Genomic DNA, 19604 nt, shown 5'->3' with positions numbered 1-19604 from the left:
TGTTATTATAAATTACCACTGTGAACTAATAGGGTGATAGTTGAAGCCATAGAATGACTCAGAACTTGAGTTGCATAGGACACCTTCATCTTTTGGATCTTCTCTGGTATTACATGCAAGTCCGTAATTTTGTGGAGAGCTCTTAATTCACCACATGCTGAATCACTAAGATAAGCCTCCACTATATGGTCCCATTTCGCAGTTAAAATTTCTCCGTTTACTTCCCAAACCAAAAATTTTGTTATCATGTTATTTCGAATTCCTTTAATCAGATGAGGTGTATCAAATAATGGTATTATCTCTTTGTTTTGAAGTATTATTCTTCTTAGGATTTCTTGATTATTTTCTACATAAATTTTGCTTGATTCTTTCAATAATAAATTTACACCCGCTTGGTTTGTTTGCCCCTGATCACAAACTGTAGCAATAATTGTTAACCCGCAATTTTGAACTTCTTGAATTAATAATTTTAATAAATATACTATAATGGAAGATTTTGTAGCCGATGAAGAAAACGAAAAGTAAATAGGTTGTTGCCATTTTTTGAAAAGTCCAAGGAGATAAAACACAAGAACATGGTCAGCAATTTCTAAACTTTGACTATGGCCGAAATCTTGAAAACCATAAAATTTATCGGTGCTTTTATCATAATCAATATGAGGCATTATTGACATTTCATCGAAAATTAATGTACAAAATTTATCTCTTCCTTTTAAATTCGAAACAGCGTCCTTTAGGTTATCAAATAATAATTTGTTGAAACCAGCATTAATTGGAACCTTATTCAACATTGACATCATTGTTTGTCGAGTTGGAAGCGCAAAAAAATCTCTAAATTTTGAATAACCCCTTCCCGAGTGTTTATAAAATGCCAGTGCCAAAATTTTTTCTTCGATGGTATACCTACGCCCTCTTGGTTTCACATTTCTTTTTCTCAGCTGACTTAAGCAAAAATTTATGGCATCCTCTCCTAAGACTGTACTTTTCAATTTCATTTCAAATTTTGCGAACATTTTCAAACGGTGACGATAGGAAGCAGCTCTAATTTTACTTTTTCGTTGTGTTTGCTTAAATTTGGAAGAGTTGTATGTTTTTTTTGATGTAGGGTATATCTTTTGTTTTTGGACAGGATTCTTTTTTTCGGGATTTATATTTTGAATTTTGAGGGTCAGTATAAAGACCGTTTATGTCACTGGATAACATATTATTTCCTGGCATCCTATCGTCCTGATCATTATTTATCTGCATGATCAAACCTGTGACGGTATTTATATTTTCTAAAAATAATACAGCGATTTGTATTTAGATAAATGCCTACTTCTTAAATTTACCATGTGGAATCTGCAAGCTAGGTATAGCCGTGATCCGAAGTTTATCATTAGTACCATAATCGGCAGCTGTAAAGTGTAACTCACAAACCCTATAAGATGTATACACTTTCACAGGATCGAGTGTCAGCAGTGAGGTATTTCCGACTCGCTCCAACCATTCTCTAAACCGTGTATGATCTTTTAAGGGATTGGGGAATCTGTGGCCCTTAGCACCGGTACTATAACATCTGTGAACGCTACACAGTCTCATTTTAAATTATTAGTCAGTGACAAAAAATATGACAATATTTTGACTGATTTTTAAATTATTGAGATTACGTTACTTTGATTTTAGTTTTAACTTTTTAAAAAATCCATGTTTTTCAAGGCCATCTGTATCAAAAAGCTACGCTTATAAGCGTAGCTTTTTGATTCAGATGGCCTTGATGTTTTTAAAACATTTGCGCCCTCTTGCGGTGTGGTGAGGGTGCGCTAAACGATTTTCCAAAAAATTATAGGGACTTTTCATTCTATAGCATTTTATTTTCTCTATGCGTTGCGTGAAAGAACTCGAAGAGGTCGTTATCACTTATCAGTGACGTTTTAGGCATCGATCTGTATTGTGTGGCACGATCCAGGAGATTTTGCGAAAGACGCGATCGATAAGTGGAACGTACCCTGCGTCCATTTGTCAAGTTTGACATTTTTTATCTATAATTAAAATTTTTGAAAATATGTCGCACCCCTTTGGAGATTTGCCCAGTCTACCTCCATTACCAGAGGTCGAAGAATGTGACTCATACAACGACCAAATTATTAAAATGGTGAAGACAATTTCCGCCGTGCCAAAACTAGCCAATGGAAATTTTCGATGATCCTAATCATAAAATATTGTTTTAATTCTTATCTACCGATATATAGTGATACTGATAAGACAATGACCCGGCTAGTACCTATGTTTTTATTGTGTATAGGTAAATTATTTGTGTTTGCATGTCCATAAAGACGAAATGGACAGGAAAAGGCAATTTGAAAAGACTGTAACTGCTATAGGGATTGGCACCCTCCTATCGGGGGCATCCTATGGACTTTATTGTTACTTAAAAACGAAAAATGCTCCACACACGTATGAAAATCATTCGGAAAGGTACGTATTTCTATACTGATAACAATAAAGTTGTGATAATTTTGTAGTACTTGTAAAAAACCAACATCCAGCGGCCATCTCTCAAAAGAAATGTGTTCAATATGCCATGACTCGTTAAAGAATTATTGTGAAATTTCTCCGTGCCAGCACCCATTTCACAAGAAGTGCATCACCCAGTGGCAGGCGTACAACAAGACGTGCCCCATTTGTCGCTCCCCATTTAATGTGTAATAAGAAATAAACTACGCCACTGGTGATCTTGGCTTAACCTTGCGGTGAGATTCTACGGGCGATAAAGCATGTGCGGTTCGTTTATCTCATCTGATACTGAGCTGCAACATTTTTTTTAAATGTCTTTATTTTTGTACTCGTTTTTGAATTTTTAAGTTATTAAATAAATAAAAGTCCTTTCAACTGTTGAATTTGTTTTATTGACTAGATGACGCTACCGAGTTGAAGTCTTCGGTCAAACATGGCAACCTTTGTTTATTTGTAAATTGCGATGCTCTACTGTCGTCTCCAACGTCGCGTCGCCATAGTAGCCAGTAAACAAACCATCTTCCTTGACGTTGGATCGATTTTCTCGCTTGAATTTTCCTTTTAAAAGTGAGGAAACCTTCCCGGAGTCATGTACGACGACTTCGAGGATTTGCCACCGATCCCTCCTCTTCCGGAGATCGGATCCGACGATGAAGAAAACCCATGCAGCTTCATCAGACGGATCAAAGAGGACACTAAATATCCTCCACTGATAGCGCCTCAGTCGTGGACGAAAACCGTCTCCGAGAAATTTTCACAGCAATACTACAAACCTAGCGAGACAATCGGTAAGCAAGCGGAAACCTTGAAAAGTGAAAATCACTAGAAAGTTGTGCAGGGGCGGCGTTTACACCGACGGCGCAAAAACTTCGAATTCAAGCTTTGAGGAGAGGACCCAAGAAGAAGATCGATCCAGAGACAAACCCCATCGGGGCAGATGGAAGACTGTGCTACCCCCCGAAGAAGTACAGGTACATGCAAGATGAAGAAGATAGAATACTGGCGGAAAAAGAAATGGAGAAGAGAAAGAGGAATGAGGTCCCGGGGATCGTGGAGATAGAAGATTTGTTGACGGGTGAGTACAGGAGAAAGAAACAGCAACAAGAAATGATCAGAAAGAAAGAGAGAAGAATGAAAAGGAAGTTGTTGAGAGTAGAAATCGATTACATTCCGGACGAGATCAAGTAAGTAGTTTCGTGCGAGTCGATTCTTCTAATGATTTGAGTGTAAAGTGAATTGAAGAAACGCGAGGCGATTCTTCCGAAGCACCCCGACGAGCAGAAGCTGATCCTGCTGGAAGGAGCCGAAGAAGACATGAGGGTACCAATGAACGAAGAAAATATTCAACGCTACGTGTACTACCTCACCGAGGGAATAGAAGAGTCCGACTTGTCCCCCTACGAGAAGAAGTACATCGCAGAAGCACTGAAGAAGATTCCGGCGAAGTACAAACAACTGAAGGACTACCGACCAATGATCGCCACCCACGAGAAAGAGGTTTTGCAGTTTTACGAGCAATTCATAAGAAAAAATCTCTTGCATTACATTCTCAAAGACCCCAAAGAGAGAAAAAGACTGAACATCGTGAGGATACCTCGAGACTATCCAGTTTTGGTGGTGAGGGCACCGGTCCCTTGGCACAACTCCTTCTGCGTCTCCCAACAACTCCTAGAGAAGCATTTTTACATCAGCAACATCGTGGTGCTGGAAATTAGAGACCTGTGGGAGAGCAAATACTCCGACATGTTGATAATCCCAACTGACCGACTAGAAGAAGTGGGTCAATTTCCTCTAGAGATGGACGTCTTGGAGGAACAAATCGATCACATCTGCACCGAATCGAGGAATATTCTAGTGAGAGAGTGGCTCCCCTCGTGCGCAGACATCTTCCTCAAGTACAAGATGCAATGGAGGAAGTACATTCCTCTGAAACCCACAGATTCTCCAGTTTTGGTCGAGAGATTTTTCGACTGCGTCAACGGTTTGCTATCAATGCAGCTGCGGAGATTGGTGATGAGGTCGTTGAGGCACTTTTTGTCCCTCATGGTCAAGTTCAAGGTGAGTTGATCACCGATCGGAGTCAAATCTTCACTGATCATTCCAGGATGGTAACGACTTCGGTGACGAATACTGCGACCTAGCTTTGATCAATCTCCCGGTGATCAAAGTGACCCCAAGAGTGGAGGAACCAGGCTCTCAAAAAATCGTACTTCACCCTCCCTTGGACGACATCAAGTTCTTCATCGAGCGCTGCTTCGCCAAGATCCTTCAAGTCAACCAAGACATCTTGCGAATCGAGAACATCATGTTTCCAGGTTTCTCACCAGATTGTTTCGCTCCTTCGGCTGATTTTGCAAGTTTCAGAGTTTGCCAAAAACGACACTTATTTGTTTCCGGTGGTGCGAGAGGAAGTTCCAGTTGGCCAAATTTTTGAAGAGGGGATGGCGTGTTTTGACACTAATCTAGTCGGTCCTTTGAACTACCTGAAGAACTACGAGCAGTACTATTACATCTTGAACGGACAAGCCGAGAGGGATCTCTTGAGCTTCTTTGAAACTGTTCCGTTTCCGTTTTTGAAAGACTTCGCCAGGAGGATATACCAGTATGAAGAGCTAAGAGAAGAAATCATCTTCTTAAGACGCTCGATTCCTCTGAACTTTATTAGTTTGGAGTGCGGCGAGTTGAACGACACTCTCTACAAGATTGTCGACGATCTGAGATCCTACATCGTCAACTACTTCATTGCTGAGAATCACAACCACAACAGAAAGTAAGTCCGGAAGTGAAGACTTCACAGAAGTGATTTTTTCGTTTCAGAATCTGCGACATCTTTGACGAAATGTCGCAAAAAGTGAGCGTGGGTACTGACACAGTCGCCGAACTCGTCGCCCTCTACAACTACGTGATGGAGTGCAGAGACGTGACAATGTACAATCTGCGCGAGCAAATCAGGAAGACAGCAGAAAACGTCAGTTTTCTCATGGACCACGCCCACTTGACTCGTAAGTGACCAATCCGGTACTTTTCAGTCTGTTAAAATCTGGATTTGCAGCCGAAGACATCACTTTGAACGCTCGAGTCTTCCTCTGGCCCAAAGACATGGAAAACGTGATCGAGTTGGCGATCCAGAGACTCAACATGAAGAGGGAACAAGCGGAGGCGCAGCTAAAGAGCAAGAGGACCACGTTCGAGGCCAAACTGTTGCGCCACGAGAAGCTGCTCGTTCACTTCAAAAAGAGGGACCCTCCGATCCTCACCATGGAGGAGATGGAAGACTGCGTCGCAGCCGTAGAAGATCTGGTGCAGAAGCTCCAAGAGGACAAGCAGGAAGCCGATCAGATCAACGAAGAAGAACAGCTGCTCGACTTCGATCCGTCGCCTTTCCTCAACTTGCAGAAAATGCTGACAGTTGTGGAGCCCTACGACAAGCTTTGGCACACAGTGTTGGACTTCCACGTCCAATACGACGTCTGGTATTACGGACCTTTCGCAGATCTAGACGCGAATGCTGTCAGCGACTACGTGGAGAATACGTGGAAGGTCCTGTACAAGTTGGCCAAAACCTTCCACGACAATCCTGCCGCGAGGAGGATAGCCGAGATGGTCAGAGCCAAGGTGGAGAAGTTCAGACAGTTCTTACCAGTGTTGCAAACCGTGTGCAACAAAGGCCTCCAGAAGCGACACTGGGACGCGATCAGCGAACTCGTGGGCACCGAGATCGTGGTCACTCCGGAGTTGACTCTGAACGACATGATCGAAGCTGGGTTACCGAAATTTACGGCGCAACTGGAAGAGATCAGCGCCTCGGCTACCAAAGAGTACGAGTTGGAGAAGAATCTGAGGAAAATGAAAGAAGAATGGGTGGACATCAAGTTTGAACTGGTGCCTTATCGGTAAGAATGTGACGATTTCTTCGACTCTTGTTTGAAAGACGTGATTTTAAGGGAAACTGGTGTCCACATTTTGACCGCCGTCGACGACATTCAACTGTTGATGGACGACCACCTCTTGAAGGCCCAAACCATGAGAGGTTCTCCTTACGTCAAGGCTTTTGAAACTGAGATGCAGGAGTGGGAACACAAGTTAATTTCGATGCAAGACATTCTAGAAGCTTGGTTGATGGTGAGACTCGGAGTCTTGTACTTTCGTGTAGTAATTTTTGGTAAAGTGTCAAGGTACTTGGATGTATTTGGAACCCATCTTCAGCTCTGAAGACATCATGAGACAGATGCCCACCGAAGCCAGGAACTTCAAACAGGTCGACAAAGTGTGGCGAGCCATCCAACACTACACTGTCAAGCACCCCAAAGTTTTGGAAGCCACTGATTACAAGAACATGTTGGGGTCTTTACGCGACAACAATCGCCTCTTGGACGACATCCAGAAGGGTCTGAACGACTACTTGGAGAAGAAGCGACTGTTCTTCCCCCGATTCTTCTTCCTGTCCAACGACGAACTCTTGGAGATCTTATCCGAAACTAAGGACCCGTTCAGGGTGCAACCCCACCTCAAGAAGTGCTTTGAAGGCATCAACATGTTGGACTTCACGGATGACGAGGAGATCGTGGGGATGCTGAGCGTCGACAGAGAGTGCGTTCCTTTCAGCGGCAAAATTGTTCCAGCTGAAGCCAAGGTAAGGCGACGAAGTCGTGGGAGTAGCTTTGTCAAAATTTTTGCTAGGGGATGGTCGAGAAATGGTTGGTGCAGGTCGAAAGCATGATGATCCAGTCTTTGAAGGACATCACGACTGAAGCCTTGCAGGCCGCAGCCACGGCGAACAGAATCCAGTGGATCAACCAGTGGCCCGGACAGATCGTCCAATGCTGCAACTGCATCCAGTGGACTAGTGATGTGACGGAGGCTATAATCGACGCCAAACTGAAAGAGCAGGTCCGCCTCTGCACCAAGCAGATCGAACAGAGCGTTCGAATGATCCAGGGCCGGCTCCAACCCGGTACTCAGATCACGGTCGAGGCCCTGATCGTGATCGACGTCCACGGACGCGACATCGTCAAGAAACTGGACGCCCTGAAAGTGTCGACGGTGAGTGACTTCAACTGGATCTCCCAGTTGAGGTATTATTGGAACGACTCCATCGTCACGGTCTGCATGATCACCACCGAAGTCTTGTACGGTTTCGAGTACTTGGGCAACACCGGTCGTCTAGTGGCGACACCTTTGACCGACCGCTGCTACAGGACCTTGATGGGGGCCCTCAAACTGAACCTCGGAGGAGCACCCGAAGGTCCCGCAGGTACCGGCAAGACCGAAACCTGCAAGGATTTGGCCAAAGCGGTGGCGAAGAAGTGCGTGGTGTTCAACTGTTCGGACGGTCTGGATTACAAAGCTTTGGGGAAGTTCTTCAAAGGATTGGCACAAGCGGGGGCGTGGTCTTGCTTCGACGAGTTCAACAGGATCGAGTTGGAGGTGTTGTCGGTGGTAGCCCAGCAGATTTTGAGCATCCAGATGGCGATAGCTGCCAAGTTGAAGAAGTTTGTGTTCGAAGGAACGGAAATCTCGCTCAATCCGACTTGCACGGTCTTCATCACGATGAATCCGGGGTACGCTGGGAGGCAGGAGCTGCCCGACAATCTGAAAGTGCTGTTCCGTACAGTCGCCATGATGGTACCCGACTACGCCATGATCGGAGAGATCTCTCTTTACTCGTACGGGTTCGTGGATGCTGGGAGTCTCGCCCAGAAGATCGTCCACACGTACAAGCTCTGTTCGGAGCAGTTGTCTTCGCAGAATCACTACGACTACGGCATGAGAGCCGTCAAGTCGGTACTGCTAGCAGCAGGTGCCCTCAAACGAGCCTACCCCAAAACCTCCGAATCTCAACTGGTCCTGAGAGCCATCATCGACGTCAACTTGCCAAAATTTTTGGCACAAGACGTACCGCTCTTCGAGGGAATCTACTCCGACTTGTTCCCCGGCGTGGAGATTCCCAAGTTCGAGCGCCAAGAACTGATCGACTGTCTCATCCAAGAAATCAAGAAGAAGAATCTCCAGCCTACTCAGTGGTTCGTCGACAAGTGCATGCAGATCTACGAGATGATCTTGGTCAGGCACGGACTGATGATCGTTGGACGGCCGATGGGAGGCAAAACGTGCGCCTATCAGGTAAGTCCTCGAGGTCGGAGTTGTTCTTGGTGGTCACGGCGAGCGTAGTCTTTAGCAGAGGGTCTGAAAGCTCTGGCTACAGATGCCAAAGCCAACCTGCGCGAACACCAAGTGGTGTACAGAATCATCAACCCCAAAGCTATAACCATGGGACAGTTGTACGGCCAGTTCGACCCGGCGTCCCACGAATGGTCTGACGGTGTTCTGGCCAACACCTTCCGGGAGTTCGCCAACAGCGCCACCAAAGACCGGAAGTGGATCCTCTTCGACGGTCCGGTCGACGCCGTCTGGATCGAAAACATGAACACGGTTCTAGACGACAACAAAAAGCTTTGTCTCATGTCGGGAGAGATCATCCAAATGTCGAACTCGATGAATTTGATTTTCGAACCTGCCGATCTGGAGCAAGCTTCTCCGGCGACGGTTTCGCGCTGCGGCATGATCTACATGGAGCCCAACTTGCTAGGGTGGCGCCCTCTGATGGATTCGTACCTGGTCACCTTGCAGAAGTTCCTTCTGGTGGAGCAGCTGGAGCTGTTGATCGAACTGATCGACTGGTTGGTCCCCGCTTGTTTCCACCACATCAGACACAGATGCAAAGCTTTTGTAGACACTTCCGAAACTCATCTCTTCTTCGTAAGTTGCTAGAACGGAAAGATCTTGTCTAAATCGTGCGTTTTCAGACCTTCACCAGGTTGTTCACTTGTATGTTGGCCGGCGAGCAACAAGTGAGTACGGTTTGGTTGCAATGCGTCTTTCTCTTCTGTCTGGTGTGGGGTTTGGGCTCAACATTGACACTAGAGGGACAGCAGAGCTTTGACGTTTTCTATCGCAAAGTGTTGAACGGCGAATCGAAACGCTACCCCAAACCCAAGTCGTTCAAGTTGAGCAAAGCTCAACTCTTTCCAGAGCGCGCAGTGGTGTTTGAATGGATCTACGACAAACGCAACAATGGCACCTGGATCAGCTGGCTGGATACCGTGGACAAAGTCCAACAGATTCCAGCCAATGCCAAACCCTCGGAACTCATCATCCAAACCAACCAGTCCTGTTGCCAAAGATTTTTCCTCAAGCTCTATCAGGCCAACAGGATTCCTTTACTGTTTGTTGGACCCACTGGAACAGGAAAAACTGCTGTGGTGTTGGACCATTTGGTCAACCTGTCCAAAGATAAGTTTTTGCCAAACGTTGTCAATTTCAGCGCAAGGACTACATCCATGATGGTAATTTTTTTCCGTGAGAAGTATCGAACTGATGGTGTGTTTGTAGACGCAAGAGATGGTCATGTCGAAGCTTGACAAGCGCAGAAGAGGAGTGTACGGTCCGTCGATGGGCAAAACGTGCGTTCTGTTTGTGGATGACGTGGGGATGCCACAAAAGGAGGTGTGGGGGGCGCAACCCCCGGTCGAGCTTTTGCGCCAATGGTTGGACCACGGACACTGGTTCGACAAGGACACGAGTATTCTTCAATTGGTCGATGTGGTAAGTATCAAAATCTGTGGTTCTGGTAGGTGAAAATAAAATCAGAATTTCGTTGGTGCGATGGGTCCTCCTGGGGGAGGCCGCAACGAAGTCACCGAAAGATTCCTCCGACACATGCAGATCATCGCGATCGACTCGTTCGACGACAACACCCTCACCAAGATCTTTACGACCATTTTGGACTGGCACTTCTCCAAAGGGTACGAAGAACCTGTTGCGAGAATGTACAAGTGGTGTGTGGGCGCCACCATGGACGTGTACAAACAGGCGATCCTCCAGTTCCTCCCGACCCCCGCCAAATCCCACTACACTTTCTCCCTGCGCGACTTCTCCAGAGTGATCAACGGGGTCATGCTGACCCCGCCCAATCGCATGAAAGACCCCGACAAGTTCATCCGACTGTGGATCCACGAGTCGTACCGAGTCTTCCACGACCGCCTCATCGACGAAGACGACCGAAATCTGCTGTTCAATATCGTGAGCGAGTCCTGTTACCAGAATTTTCGTCAACACGTGGACAAAGTCTGCACCAATCTGATCTCGGAAGGGGAAAGACTGAGCCCCGCCCACATCAGAAACCTCTTCTACGGCAACTACATTGAACCCGACGCGGAGCCGAAATTCTACGACGAGATCACCGACCTGGATGACTTGACCGACAAGATGAATTATTATCTGAACGAGTACAACATGATCTCGAAGTCGCCGATGAACCTGGTCATGTTCAAATTCGCTATCGAGCACGTGTCGAGGGTGTTGCGAGTGCTGACGCAGCCCAATGGGAACCTGTTGCTGGTGGGAATGGGCGGGTCCGGGCGGCACAGCTCGGCACGCCTCGCGGCGGCCATAGCCGAACAAAACACCTACGAGATCGAGATCACCCGAACGTACGGGATCTACGAGTGGCGCGAAGATTTGAAAAAATTACTTCTGAAAGCTGGCGGAGAAGGAAAACCTATCGTTTTCATTTTCGGTGATACGCAAATCGCAGACGAGATGTTCATCGAGGATGTGAACACCGTCTTGAACACTGCTGACGTACCGAATTTGTACGCGGCCGACGAAAAGGCGGAGATTTTGGAGAAAATGCAAACTGCCGCCAGAGAGTCCGGCAAAAAGATCGAACTGACTCCTCTAGCTCTGTACAACTTTTTTATAGACAGGGTCAAGAGAAATCTGCACGTGGCGTTGTGCATGAGTCCCATAGGGGATGCGTTTAGGGTGAGGTGTCGCATGTTTCCCTCCCTCATCAATTGCTGCACCATAGACTGGTAAGTCTCGTTTTCTTGGAGATTTCACCTGACGATGGTGTCCCAGGTTCCAGAAATGGCCAGACGATGCTTTAGAAAGAGTGGCGTACATGTTCTTAAAACAGACGAACTTCGACGACAACACCGTAGAGCTCTGCGTCACAATCTGCAAGCATTTCCACACCACAGTCAGCGACTCCTCGGAGATGTTCTACAGAGAACAAAAGAGACGCACGTACGTCACTCCCACTTCTTATCTAGAGCTGATACAGACTTTTAAGAGTTTTTACTACCTGAAAGTCGAACAAATCACGACGCAGATGACCAGGTGAGTTGACAACAGAAAAAAAGACTCTTCTAATTGGGTGTAGGTACGAAACTGGCTTAGATAAACTGGACTTCGCTGCTGGTCAGGTTGGACTGATGCAAGACGAACTCCACGAGCTTCAACCCAAGCTGATCGTGGCCTCGTCGGTGACGGAGAAGCTCATGATCAAGATAGAACAAGATACTGTGATCGTGGAGAAGAAGAAGGAGATTGTGGGTGCTGACGAAGCTTTGGCCAACGAGGCTGCAGCTGCAGCTCAGGCTATCAAGGACGACTGCGAATCTGACTTGTCCGAGGCGATCCCGGCACTCGAAGCGGCCATAAAGGCGTTGAACACGCTCACACCAAACGACATTACTTTGGTCAAATCCATGAAGAATCCGCCTTCTGGAGTTAAGTTGGTGTTGGAAGCTGTACGCGCCGTTGATTGGCGTTTTGATAGATGTCTAATCTTGTGGTGTTGCAGGTTTGCGTCATGAAGCAGATCAAGCCGGACCGCAAACCAGACTTGACAACTGGAAGAATGATGGAGGACTATTGGGGGCCTTCGGTGAAGCTTCTAGGAGACTTGAAGTTCCTGGAGAGTCTCAAGAACTACGACAAAGACAATATCCCTCCAGCTGTGATGAAGAAGATTCGTGACAGGTGAAGATCGCGTTTGGTGGTAGATTTGAGATGAGGTGCTTATGTCTAGGTACATGCCCGATCGAGAGTTCAACCCGGAACGCATCAAGAACGTGTCCACGGCTTGCGAAGGTTTGTGCAAGTGGGTCCGCGCGATGGAAGTTTACGACCGCGTCATCAAGATAGTGGCACCGAAGAAAGCAGCTTTGGCGGAAGCAGAAGCCGAGCTGGCCGCCCAGATGGACACGCTCAACGAGAAGCGAGCCCAGCTGCAGGAAGTCACCGACAAGCTCCAAGCTCTCAACGACGAATTCGCCGCAGAGACCAAGAAGAAGAAGGAACTGGAGGACCAGATCGAGATTTGCTCCCAGAAATTGGACCGTGCCGAGAAGCTGATCGGGGGGCTGGGAGGAGAGAAGTCGAGGTGGTCCCAAACCGCCAAAGACTTGCACGGGCTCTTGGGGAACGTGATCGGAGATGTGATCTTGTCGTCTGGAACTGTGGCGTATTTGGGGGCGTTCACTGTAGACTATCGAAACGCTCTGATCAAGAACTGGAACGCGTTTTGTTTGAATCTGGGGATTCCGTGCTCCAAGCAGTTTTCGTTGGTGGCCACCATGGGGGATCCGCTGGATATCAGGACTTGGAATATAGCCGGGTTGCCTGTCGACACTTACAGCATCGAGAATGGGATAATAGCGACGAAAGCGAGACGTTGGCCTTTGATGATTGACCCGCAGGGACAGGCGAACAAATGGGTGAAAAATTTTGAGAAGCAGAATCGTCTCCAAGTGATCAAGCTGACCGACGCGAACTACGTGAGGGTGCTGGAAAACGCGATCACGTTTGGTACTCCTGTCATCCTCGAGAACATCATGGAGGACATTGACGCAGCTTTGGACCCGATCTTGGTCAAAAACATCTTCAAGCAGCAAGGAATCTGGTACTTGAAACTGGGAGACAACCTCCTCGAGTACTCGCACGACTTCCGCTTCTACATCACCACGAGACTCAGAAATCCGCATTATCTGCCCGAGATTGCGGTCAAGGTGACTCTGTTGAACTTCATGCTCACCTCTCAAGGCCTCCAGGACCAACTGCTGGGAATAGTGGTCGCGCGAGAGCGTCCGGAACTGGAAGAGAAGAAGAATTCGATGATCGTGGAGAGCGCCAACAACAAGAAGATGTTGAAGGAGATAGAAGACAAGATTCTGGAAGTGCTGTCGACCTCCGAAGGGAATATTCTCGAAGACGAGACCGCCATCAAGATTCTCTCGTCGAGTAAAGTGTTGTCGGAAGAGATCCAAGTGAAGCAGAAACAAGCAGCGGTCACCGAAAAAGAGATCGACAGCGCTAGGAACTTGTACGTGCCAGTTTCGAAGCACTCGTCGGTGCTCTTCTTCTGCATTTCGGACCTGGCGAACATAGACCCGATGTACCAGTACTCGATGACGTGGTTCATCAATCTGTACAACCAGTCGATCACGAACAGCGAGAAGTCCCCAGCTCTGGAGCTGCGACTGGGATATTTGAACGACCACTTCACCAACAGCATCTACAGGAACGTGTGCAGATCTTTGTTCGAAAAGGACAAGCTCATCTTCTCGCTGGTGCTAACTGTGGGGATTCTCCGGTCGAAAGGATTGATCGACGAAGAAGTGTGGAATTTTCTGCTGACCGGGGGAGTGTCTTTGGAGAACCCCTTCCCCAATCCCGCGCCCGAGTGGATGTCCGAAAAGTGTTGGTCGGAGATTGTCCGCGCTAGTCACTTGAAAGGTCTGGAAAACTTCCAGCAGCACTTCGAACGAGACTTGCACAAGTGGAAAAACTTCTACGACATCTCGAATCCTAACGACGTCCCTTGTCCGGCGCCTTTCCACGACCTGAAGGGACTTGTTAGATTGGTGGCGTTACGGTGTATCAGACCCGACAAGATAGTACCGGCTGTACAGTCGTACATCGTCGAAGAGATGGGACCGCGCTATTTGGAACCCCCGCAGTTCAACCTGGAAGAGTCTTACAACGACAGCAACTGCTGCTCGCCTTTGGTCTTCGTCTTGAGTCCCGGATCTGATCCTATGGCGGGCCTGGTGCGGTTCGCTGCCGACAAAGGGATACAAAAAACCAGTCTGATGACCATCTCGTTGGGACAAGGACAAGGACCTATCGCCTCCCAAATGATCAACAAGGGCTTGGAAACGGGTCAGTGGGTGGTACTACAAAACTGTCACCTGGCGGCGAGCTGGATGAGGGAGTTGGACAGGATCTGCGACGAGGTTATAATCCCAGAAGTTGCCAATCCCCTGTTCAGACTCTGGTTGACGAGCTACCCCAGTAAAACATTCCCGGTGGCGATCCTGCAAAACGGTACTCGACCACGATGCGAAGAAAAATGTGTAATTCGAATTTTCAGGAGTCAAGATGACGAACGAAGCTCCCAAAGGACTCAGACAGAACCTGTTGAGGTCCTACATGTCCGATCCCATCTCGGACCCGAGTTTCTACAACTCCGTCGAGAACTGGAGGTCCTTCCAGGTACTGCTCTTCTCTTTGTGCTTCTTCCACGGGATCGTGCAGGAGAGGCGAAAATTTGGACCTTTGGGATGGAACATCCCTTACGAATTCAACGAATCAGACTTGACAATATGCGTTTTGCAACTGCAGGTCAGTTTTTGCGCGAGTCGTGCTGCTGAAGTACTAACATTCACAATCAGATGTTTCTGACCGACTACAAGGAAGTACCGTACGACGCTTTGACCTACTTGGCCGGAGAATGCAATTACGGGGGTCGCGTCACCGACGACAAAGACAGACGACTCCTAAACTCCCTCCTGTCTATTTTTTACACGCCGGAAGTCATCACCAAGCCTCTGTAAGTTCGTAGTTTTGAGTGGTCCAAGCTGTGACAGTTTTCAGGTACTCTTTCTCCCCGAGCGGCTTGTACTACGTTCCTGTGGACACCACCTACGAGGGGGCCTTGGCGTACGTGCGCAACCTCCCCATCATGCCTCAGCCTGAAGTTTTCGGCTTGCACGAGAACGCCGACATCACCAAAGACAACCAGGAGACTCAGATAGTTAGTACCGCCGATCAAAACTCCCACAACTTTCACTTCTACTCCACTAATGATTTTTTTAGCTTCTTAACGGAGTTTTGCTCACGCAGACTCAAATCACAGCAGGTGGTGGCGCTGACGAGTCTCAAGATGCTCTAATCGACTTGGCCAACGACATCTTGGGCAAAATACCCGGCCAGTACGACGTCGAGGACGTGAGCGAGAAGTACCCGGTGATGTACAGTAACTCCATGAACACGGTTTTGAGACAGGTCGGTTGTGGTACATTTTGACAGGTGTCAACTGTCAAAGTTTCAGGAGTTGATCCGGTTCAACAGATTGATCGAAGTGGTGAAGCGCACTCTTGCGTTCATGATCAAAGCGGTCAAGGGGTTGGTGGTGATGTCGGGGGAGTTGGAGGAGGTGTGCAACTCGCTGATGGTGGGGAAAGTACCGACGGCTTGGGCCAATAAGAGCTATCCCAGTCTCAAGCCGTTGGGATCGTACGTCCTGGATCTGATCCAGAGGTGGGTGCGAGACTTACAGACTTGTAGGTACAATGAGGGACATGGAATCCTGGGCAGTCTGCTATTGTCGTTTCAAAAAGTGTCAATGTAAATGCACCTTTACTGTCATTGTGATTGATATTTAAAAAAAAACTGTCAAATTAACTTAAGCTTGGTTATGAGTAGCTAAGGTATGGTTTAGAAATTTTGACTACTGAATGACACATCTGCCCAGTTTTCCGTGTCACCAATAGTAGTACCTGATGCATGGTTAAGATTATTTAATTTAATAAAAAAACTGTCACAAATAATTAACATGAAATCATTCTATACAAAATGGCGGTTCTTCAGTTGATTAAAACTTTATGAAAAATAACAAAAGCAGGAAAGCCAACATTGAATAAGTGTTGTACAAAAATAATTCTTGAATATTCCTTTTTTATAATAGGCCATTACGACAATGTGCTCTGATTTAGAGAAGAAACATTTCGGTTATTGTTGCTAAAGTAAAAAAGAATTTGTTGAGGTGTAAATAATATGTTCACTACTTAATACAGTAAACAATAACCAACGTCCCTACACAAGGTAGACTTGAAAAAAGATTCTTTAATAAAAATTTTACAAAATGACGTAATAAAGTGTGACAAATGTAAACTGTCAAACGTCAAATTTAGAAGAGACGACAAATCTGTACGTACTCCATAAATCACAGCCGACCACGCCGCAAAAAACATCTGTAGCAACCCTGTATTCTCACAGATTGAAGTTTTTCCAAGACTGGATCGACCAGGGCCCCCCTGACGTCTTCTGGCTGAGCGGCTTCTACTTCACTCAGTCCTTCTTGACGGGAGTTTTGCAGAACTTCTCCAGGAAGCGGAAGTTGCCGATCGATCTAATTCACTTCGAGTTCTACGTCACAAGATTCGAGAAAGAAGCGTTCACTTTGCCAGAAATCGGCGTTTATTGCAAGGTAACGTTACAAATTGCCAAATCGCGTTAGCCAGTGGGGTTGTTGTTACACGCAGCACGTTAGGGAGGTGGAAGAGTTTAGTATTTTGTGCGACGTAAGTAGGTTCTAGAGCGAGGGACGCTTTTGCGGTGGGCATTGCTAAAAATTCGAGACTGTTCTAGGGATTGTTCCTCGAAGGGGCGAGGTGGGACCGGAAGCTGCAGAAACTGAACGAGTCGCACCCCAAGATTCTGTTCGACGTGGTCCCCATCATATGGCTGCGGCCCAACGTGACGTCCGACTACAAACCCACCCCTTGTTACAACTGTCCCGTGTACAAGACAAGCGCCAGGAGGGGTGTTTTGTCGACGACAGGACACTCGACGAACTTTGTCATGTACATGACCTTCGACACTGACAGACCCGAGAGACACTGGATCAACAGGGGAGTCGCTGCACTGTGTCAACTCGACGATTAATCATTTGAAATAAAATTTACGCTAAATTATCATGTTTATTTCTAAATCAGAATCTGATTTGATATCGGAAGATTCGGATATCAGAGAAGTGGCACTTTCATCGTAACAAGTAATTTTGAGATGTTGACTGTCTGTTTTGATGCGAGCATCTTCACAGTCCGTGTCCGAGAGGATGACGCTGCAGTCTTCGGAGTTGTCTTTGGGTTGAGGAAAGGGTGGGGGTTGCGGGGCCACAACGATCTGTTTGCTCTCTATCTTCTTCTGCAGGCAGCAGATCTTGGAGAGCTCCTCGAGTCTCTGCTTGACGATGTCCAGATTCTTGCATTTTTGCTTGGGCACGTCGCTCTTGGTCCTCTTCATCGCCTTGCTCATGTCCTCCTGGAGAGTGGTGAGGAACTGGTGTATTTGTTCCTTGACAATGTCAGCGACTTGCGTCGCGTACTTTTCGTCTTGCGACGAAACATTTTTCCCACAATCCCCCACTGAAACATGTTGGCTGAAATGCGGGTTAAAGTACAATAAGAGAACTGGTTTACCAGGAACGGGATCAATGGGGGCCTCTTGCGGGGCCTTTTTGACCCCGAAGCTGCTTTTGCTTTTACGCTCGTCACTCTTGTGCGAGGTTTTGCTTTCGGGGCCCTTTTTGCCGTCGTCGGCAGTCTTCTCTTTGTGCTTGGTGGGCTTCTTGCCGATCAGGTGAGAGAAGATAGGGATGAAGTTGGTTACGGTAGGCAAAAGGAAGAGGTTGCTCTTGTCGGGGTTGTTCTTTTCGATGATGGTATTGATGAACTTGTGGCAGGAGTTGATGTAGTTGACGGCTTTGGCGTAATCTCGCCGCATGCCGCCGTCGTTCTGGCCGAGCCTCGAGCATGGGAAAAACGATAAATTTTCTTCTTTGATAAGGACGACGCGTTCGGTTTGGGAACTGGAGGTTTTGCGCTGGGTCAGGACTCGGGGTAGAGGCTTCGGCACGCTCTTGGCGGGCTTCGTGGGGATCGGAATGAAGTTGCTTCGCTGATTCCGCATCATTGGAATTTTGACTCACATATCGAAGACCAAATGTCACGGCGACATTGTCAACCGTCGGACCGCCAATCACAAATTCGAACAAATGATTCGAGTTATTGATTCTTTTAAGACGATTCGCCTAGCACCAAAACACATTACATAATACCGGGTGATTTTAAATGACTTTTTTTCTTAAGTTGGGAACATTTTTCATAAATTATTTTGCCAAACTTGATACCTTGATCAACACATTGGCGTACGTACGTCATTTTGACATTTCATGTATTAATAAATTGTGTCAAATAGGCGAGGACGCCTGTGTTTATGTCAACTATCACATTAAAAAGCAGAATAACAAGCAATAATATTACCAACCTATGAAAAAAAGTCACATTCATTTAAAATCACCCGGTACTCTCGTGTCAAAAATGGATTACTCCCTAGGATTTAGGGATATTCGTTACTAGGTTGCCATAAATTTGGTTAGGTTGGTGGCTATGTGGTTTCTGGTGACAAACAAAAGATATCCCAAAAATGTAAGACAGCAAATTAATTGTAACAGTGCAAATGCCTAATTTCTTGCTAAGTAATAGATGATTTTTCGTTTCACAATCAATTTTGGTTACTGGCGACATATTTATTTGGATTTAATCTCTCAATTCAAAGTAACCAACCTTAGGCATTCAAAATAACTTTTGAAAATTCTAGTTACACACAACATGAAAAACGTTATTTCCCTAAAAGTTCGAATTCTAGGGAGTAATCCATTTTTGACACGAGAATACTATGGCGGACAATAAATTTAGGTCGGCCTGTCATTGGCTTGACATCAAAATGTGAAGCTGGCATTATGTTCAACTAACCTCATTTTCAATTTTTGTCATTCTTGTCATCGTGACAGCGATAACCAAAATTAAAATTGGGAAAAGAAGCGTGCACCAGAGAGAAGTGCTACTACAAATCATTTATGCTAGTGCGTCATGATCTGTAAGTTACGAAAAGAGCGAAGGAAACGCTAAACAGCTTGCATTGACTTTTTTGAAATGTCAAAAATTTGCCGGCCTAAATTTATTGTCCGCGAAAAGTTTCCGGCGCGTCATGTTCCGCATTCGCAAACATTTCTGGCTGTTGTCTACGCTCTACGAGAAAATGGTACTTTGTGATTGCATTCGTCAGCAAGAGTTTTGTGAGTGATTCGAATCTGCGTCGATCAACCTGATTTTATGCGAATAGTGTTGTTAACGGAGTTTTTAACACCCATATTCATCAGCGCAAATCCCGGACGATGCAGCAAGTTTTGCAAG

The 19604-nt window shown here is 46.5% G+C and overlaps 2 protein-coding genes across 2 annotated transcripts; one reads left to right on the top strand and one right to left on the bottom strand.

Moving 5' to 3' along the window:
* The first annotated feature begins 2947 nt into the window (after positions 1-2947).
* Positions 2948-17318, top strand: Dnah3 (dynein heavy chain 3, axonemal). The gene is made up of 25 exons (XM_069057345.1): positions 2948-3284; positions 3335-3680; positions 3729-4554; positions 4601-4811; positions 4861-5266; positions 5314-5498; positions 5549-6389; positions 6441-6618; positions 6665-7129; positions 7177-8619; positions 8668-9255; positions 9303-9842; positions 9889-10101; positions 10147-11372; positions 11419-11679; positions 11723-12092; positions 12146-12324; positions 12374-14670; positions 14717-14967; positions 15018-15175; positions 15220-15379; positions 15442-15630; positions 15677-15885; positions 16624-16834; positions 16996-17318. Exons 1-25 carry the CDS (start codon positions 3086-3088, stop codon positions 17290-17292), a joined length of 12249 nt encoding a protein of 4082 aa, XP_068913446.1. The 5' UTR covers positions 2948-3085; the 3' UTR covers positions 17293-17318.
* LOC138137797 (uncharacterized) lies at positions 17308-18437 on the bottom strand. Its single transcript, XM_069057346.1, has 2 exons — positions 17829-18437; positions 17308-17774 (listed from the first exon to the last, which is right to left on the bottom strand). The coding sequence occupies exons 1-2, from the start codon at positions 18319-18321 to the stop codon at positions 17314-17316; spliced, it is 954 nt and encodes a 317-aa protein (XP_068913447.1). The 5' UTR covers positions 18322-18437; the 3' UTR covers positions 17308-17313.
* Positions 18438-19604: the final 1167 nt, after the last annotated feature.

The sequence above is a fragment of the Tenebrio molitor genome, chromosome 9, assembly GCF_963966145.1.
Source record: "Tenebrio molitor chromosome 9, icTenMoli1.1, whole genome shotgun sequence".
NCBI lineage: Eukaryota > Metazoa > Arthropoda > Insecta > Coleoptera > Tenebrionidae > Tenebrio > Tenebrio molitor.
Note: the sequence above shows the minus strand (reverse complement) of the source record. Positions and strands in the feature narration are given on the sequence as shown.

Coding starts and splice junctions, on each gene's coding strand:
- Dnah3 (XM_069057345.1), top strand. CDS start 3,086: ATGTACGACGACTTCGAGGATTTGCCACCGATCCCTCCTCTTCCGGAG. Junction 4,812..4,860: donor CGAGAACATCATGTTTCCAG/GTTTCTCACCAG, acceptor TGCAAGTTTCAG/AGTTTGCCAAAAACGACACT. Junction 16,835..16,995: donor AAATCGGCGTTTATTGCAAG/GTAACGTTACAA, acceptor AGACTGTTCTAG/GGATTGTTCCTCGAAGGGGC.
- LOC138137797 (XM_069057346.1), bottom strand. CDS start 18,321: ATGATGCGGAATCAGCGAAGCAACTTCATTCCGATCCCCACGAAGCCC. Junction 17,775..17,828: donor CCCCATTGATCCCGTTCCTG/GTAAACCAGTTC, acceptor AACATGTTTCAG/TGGGGGATTGTGGGAAAAAT.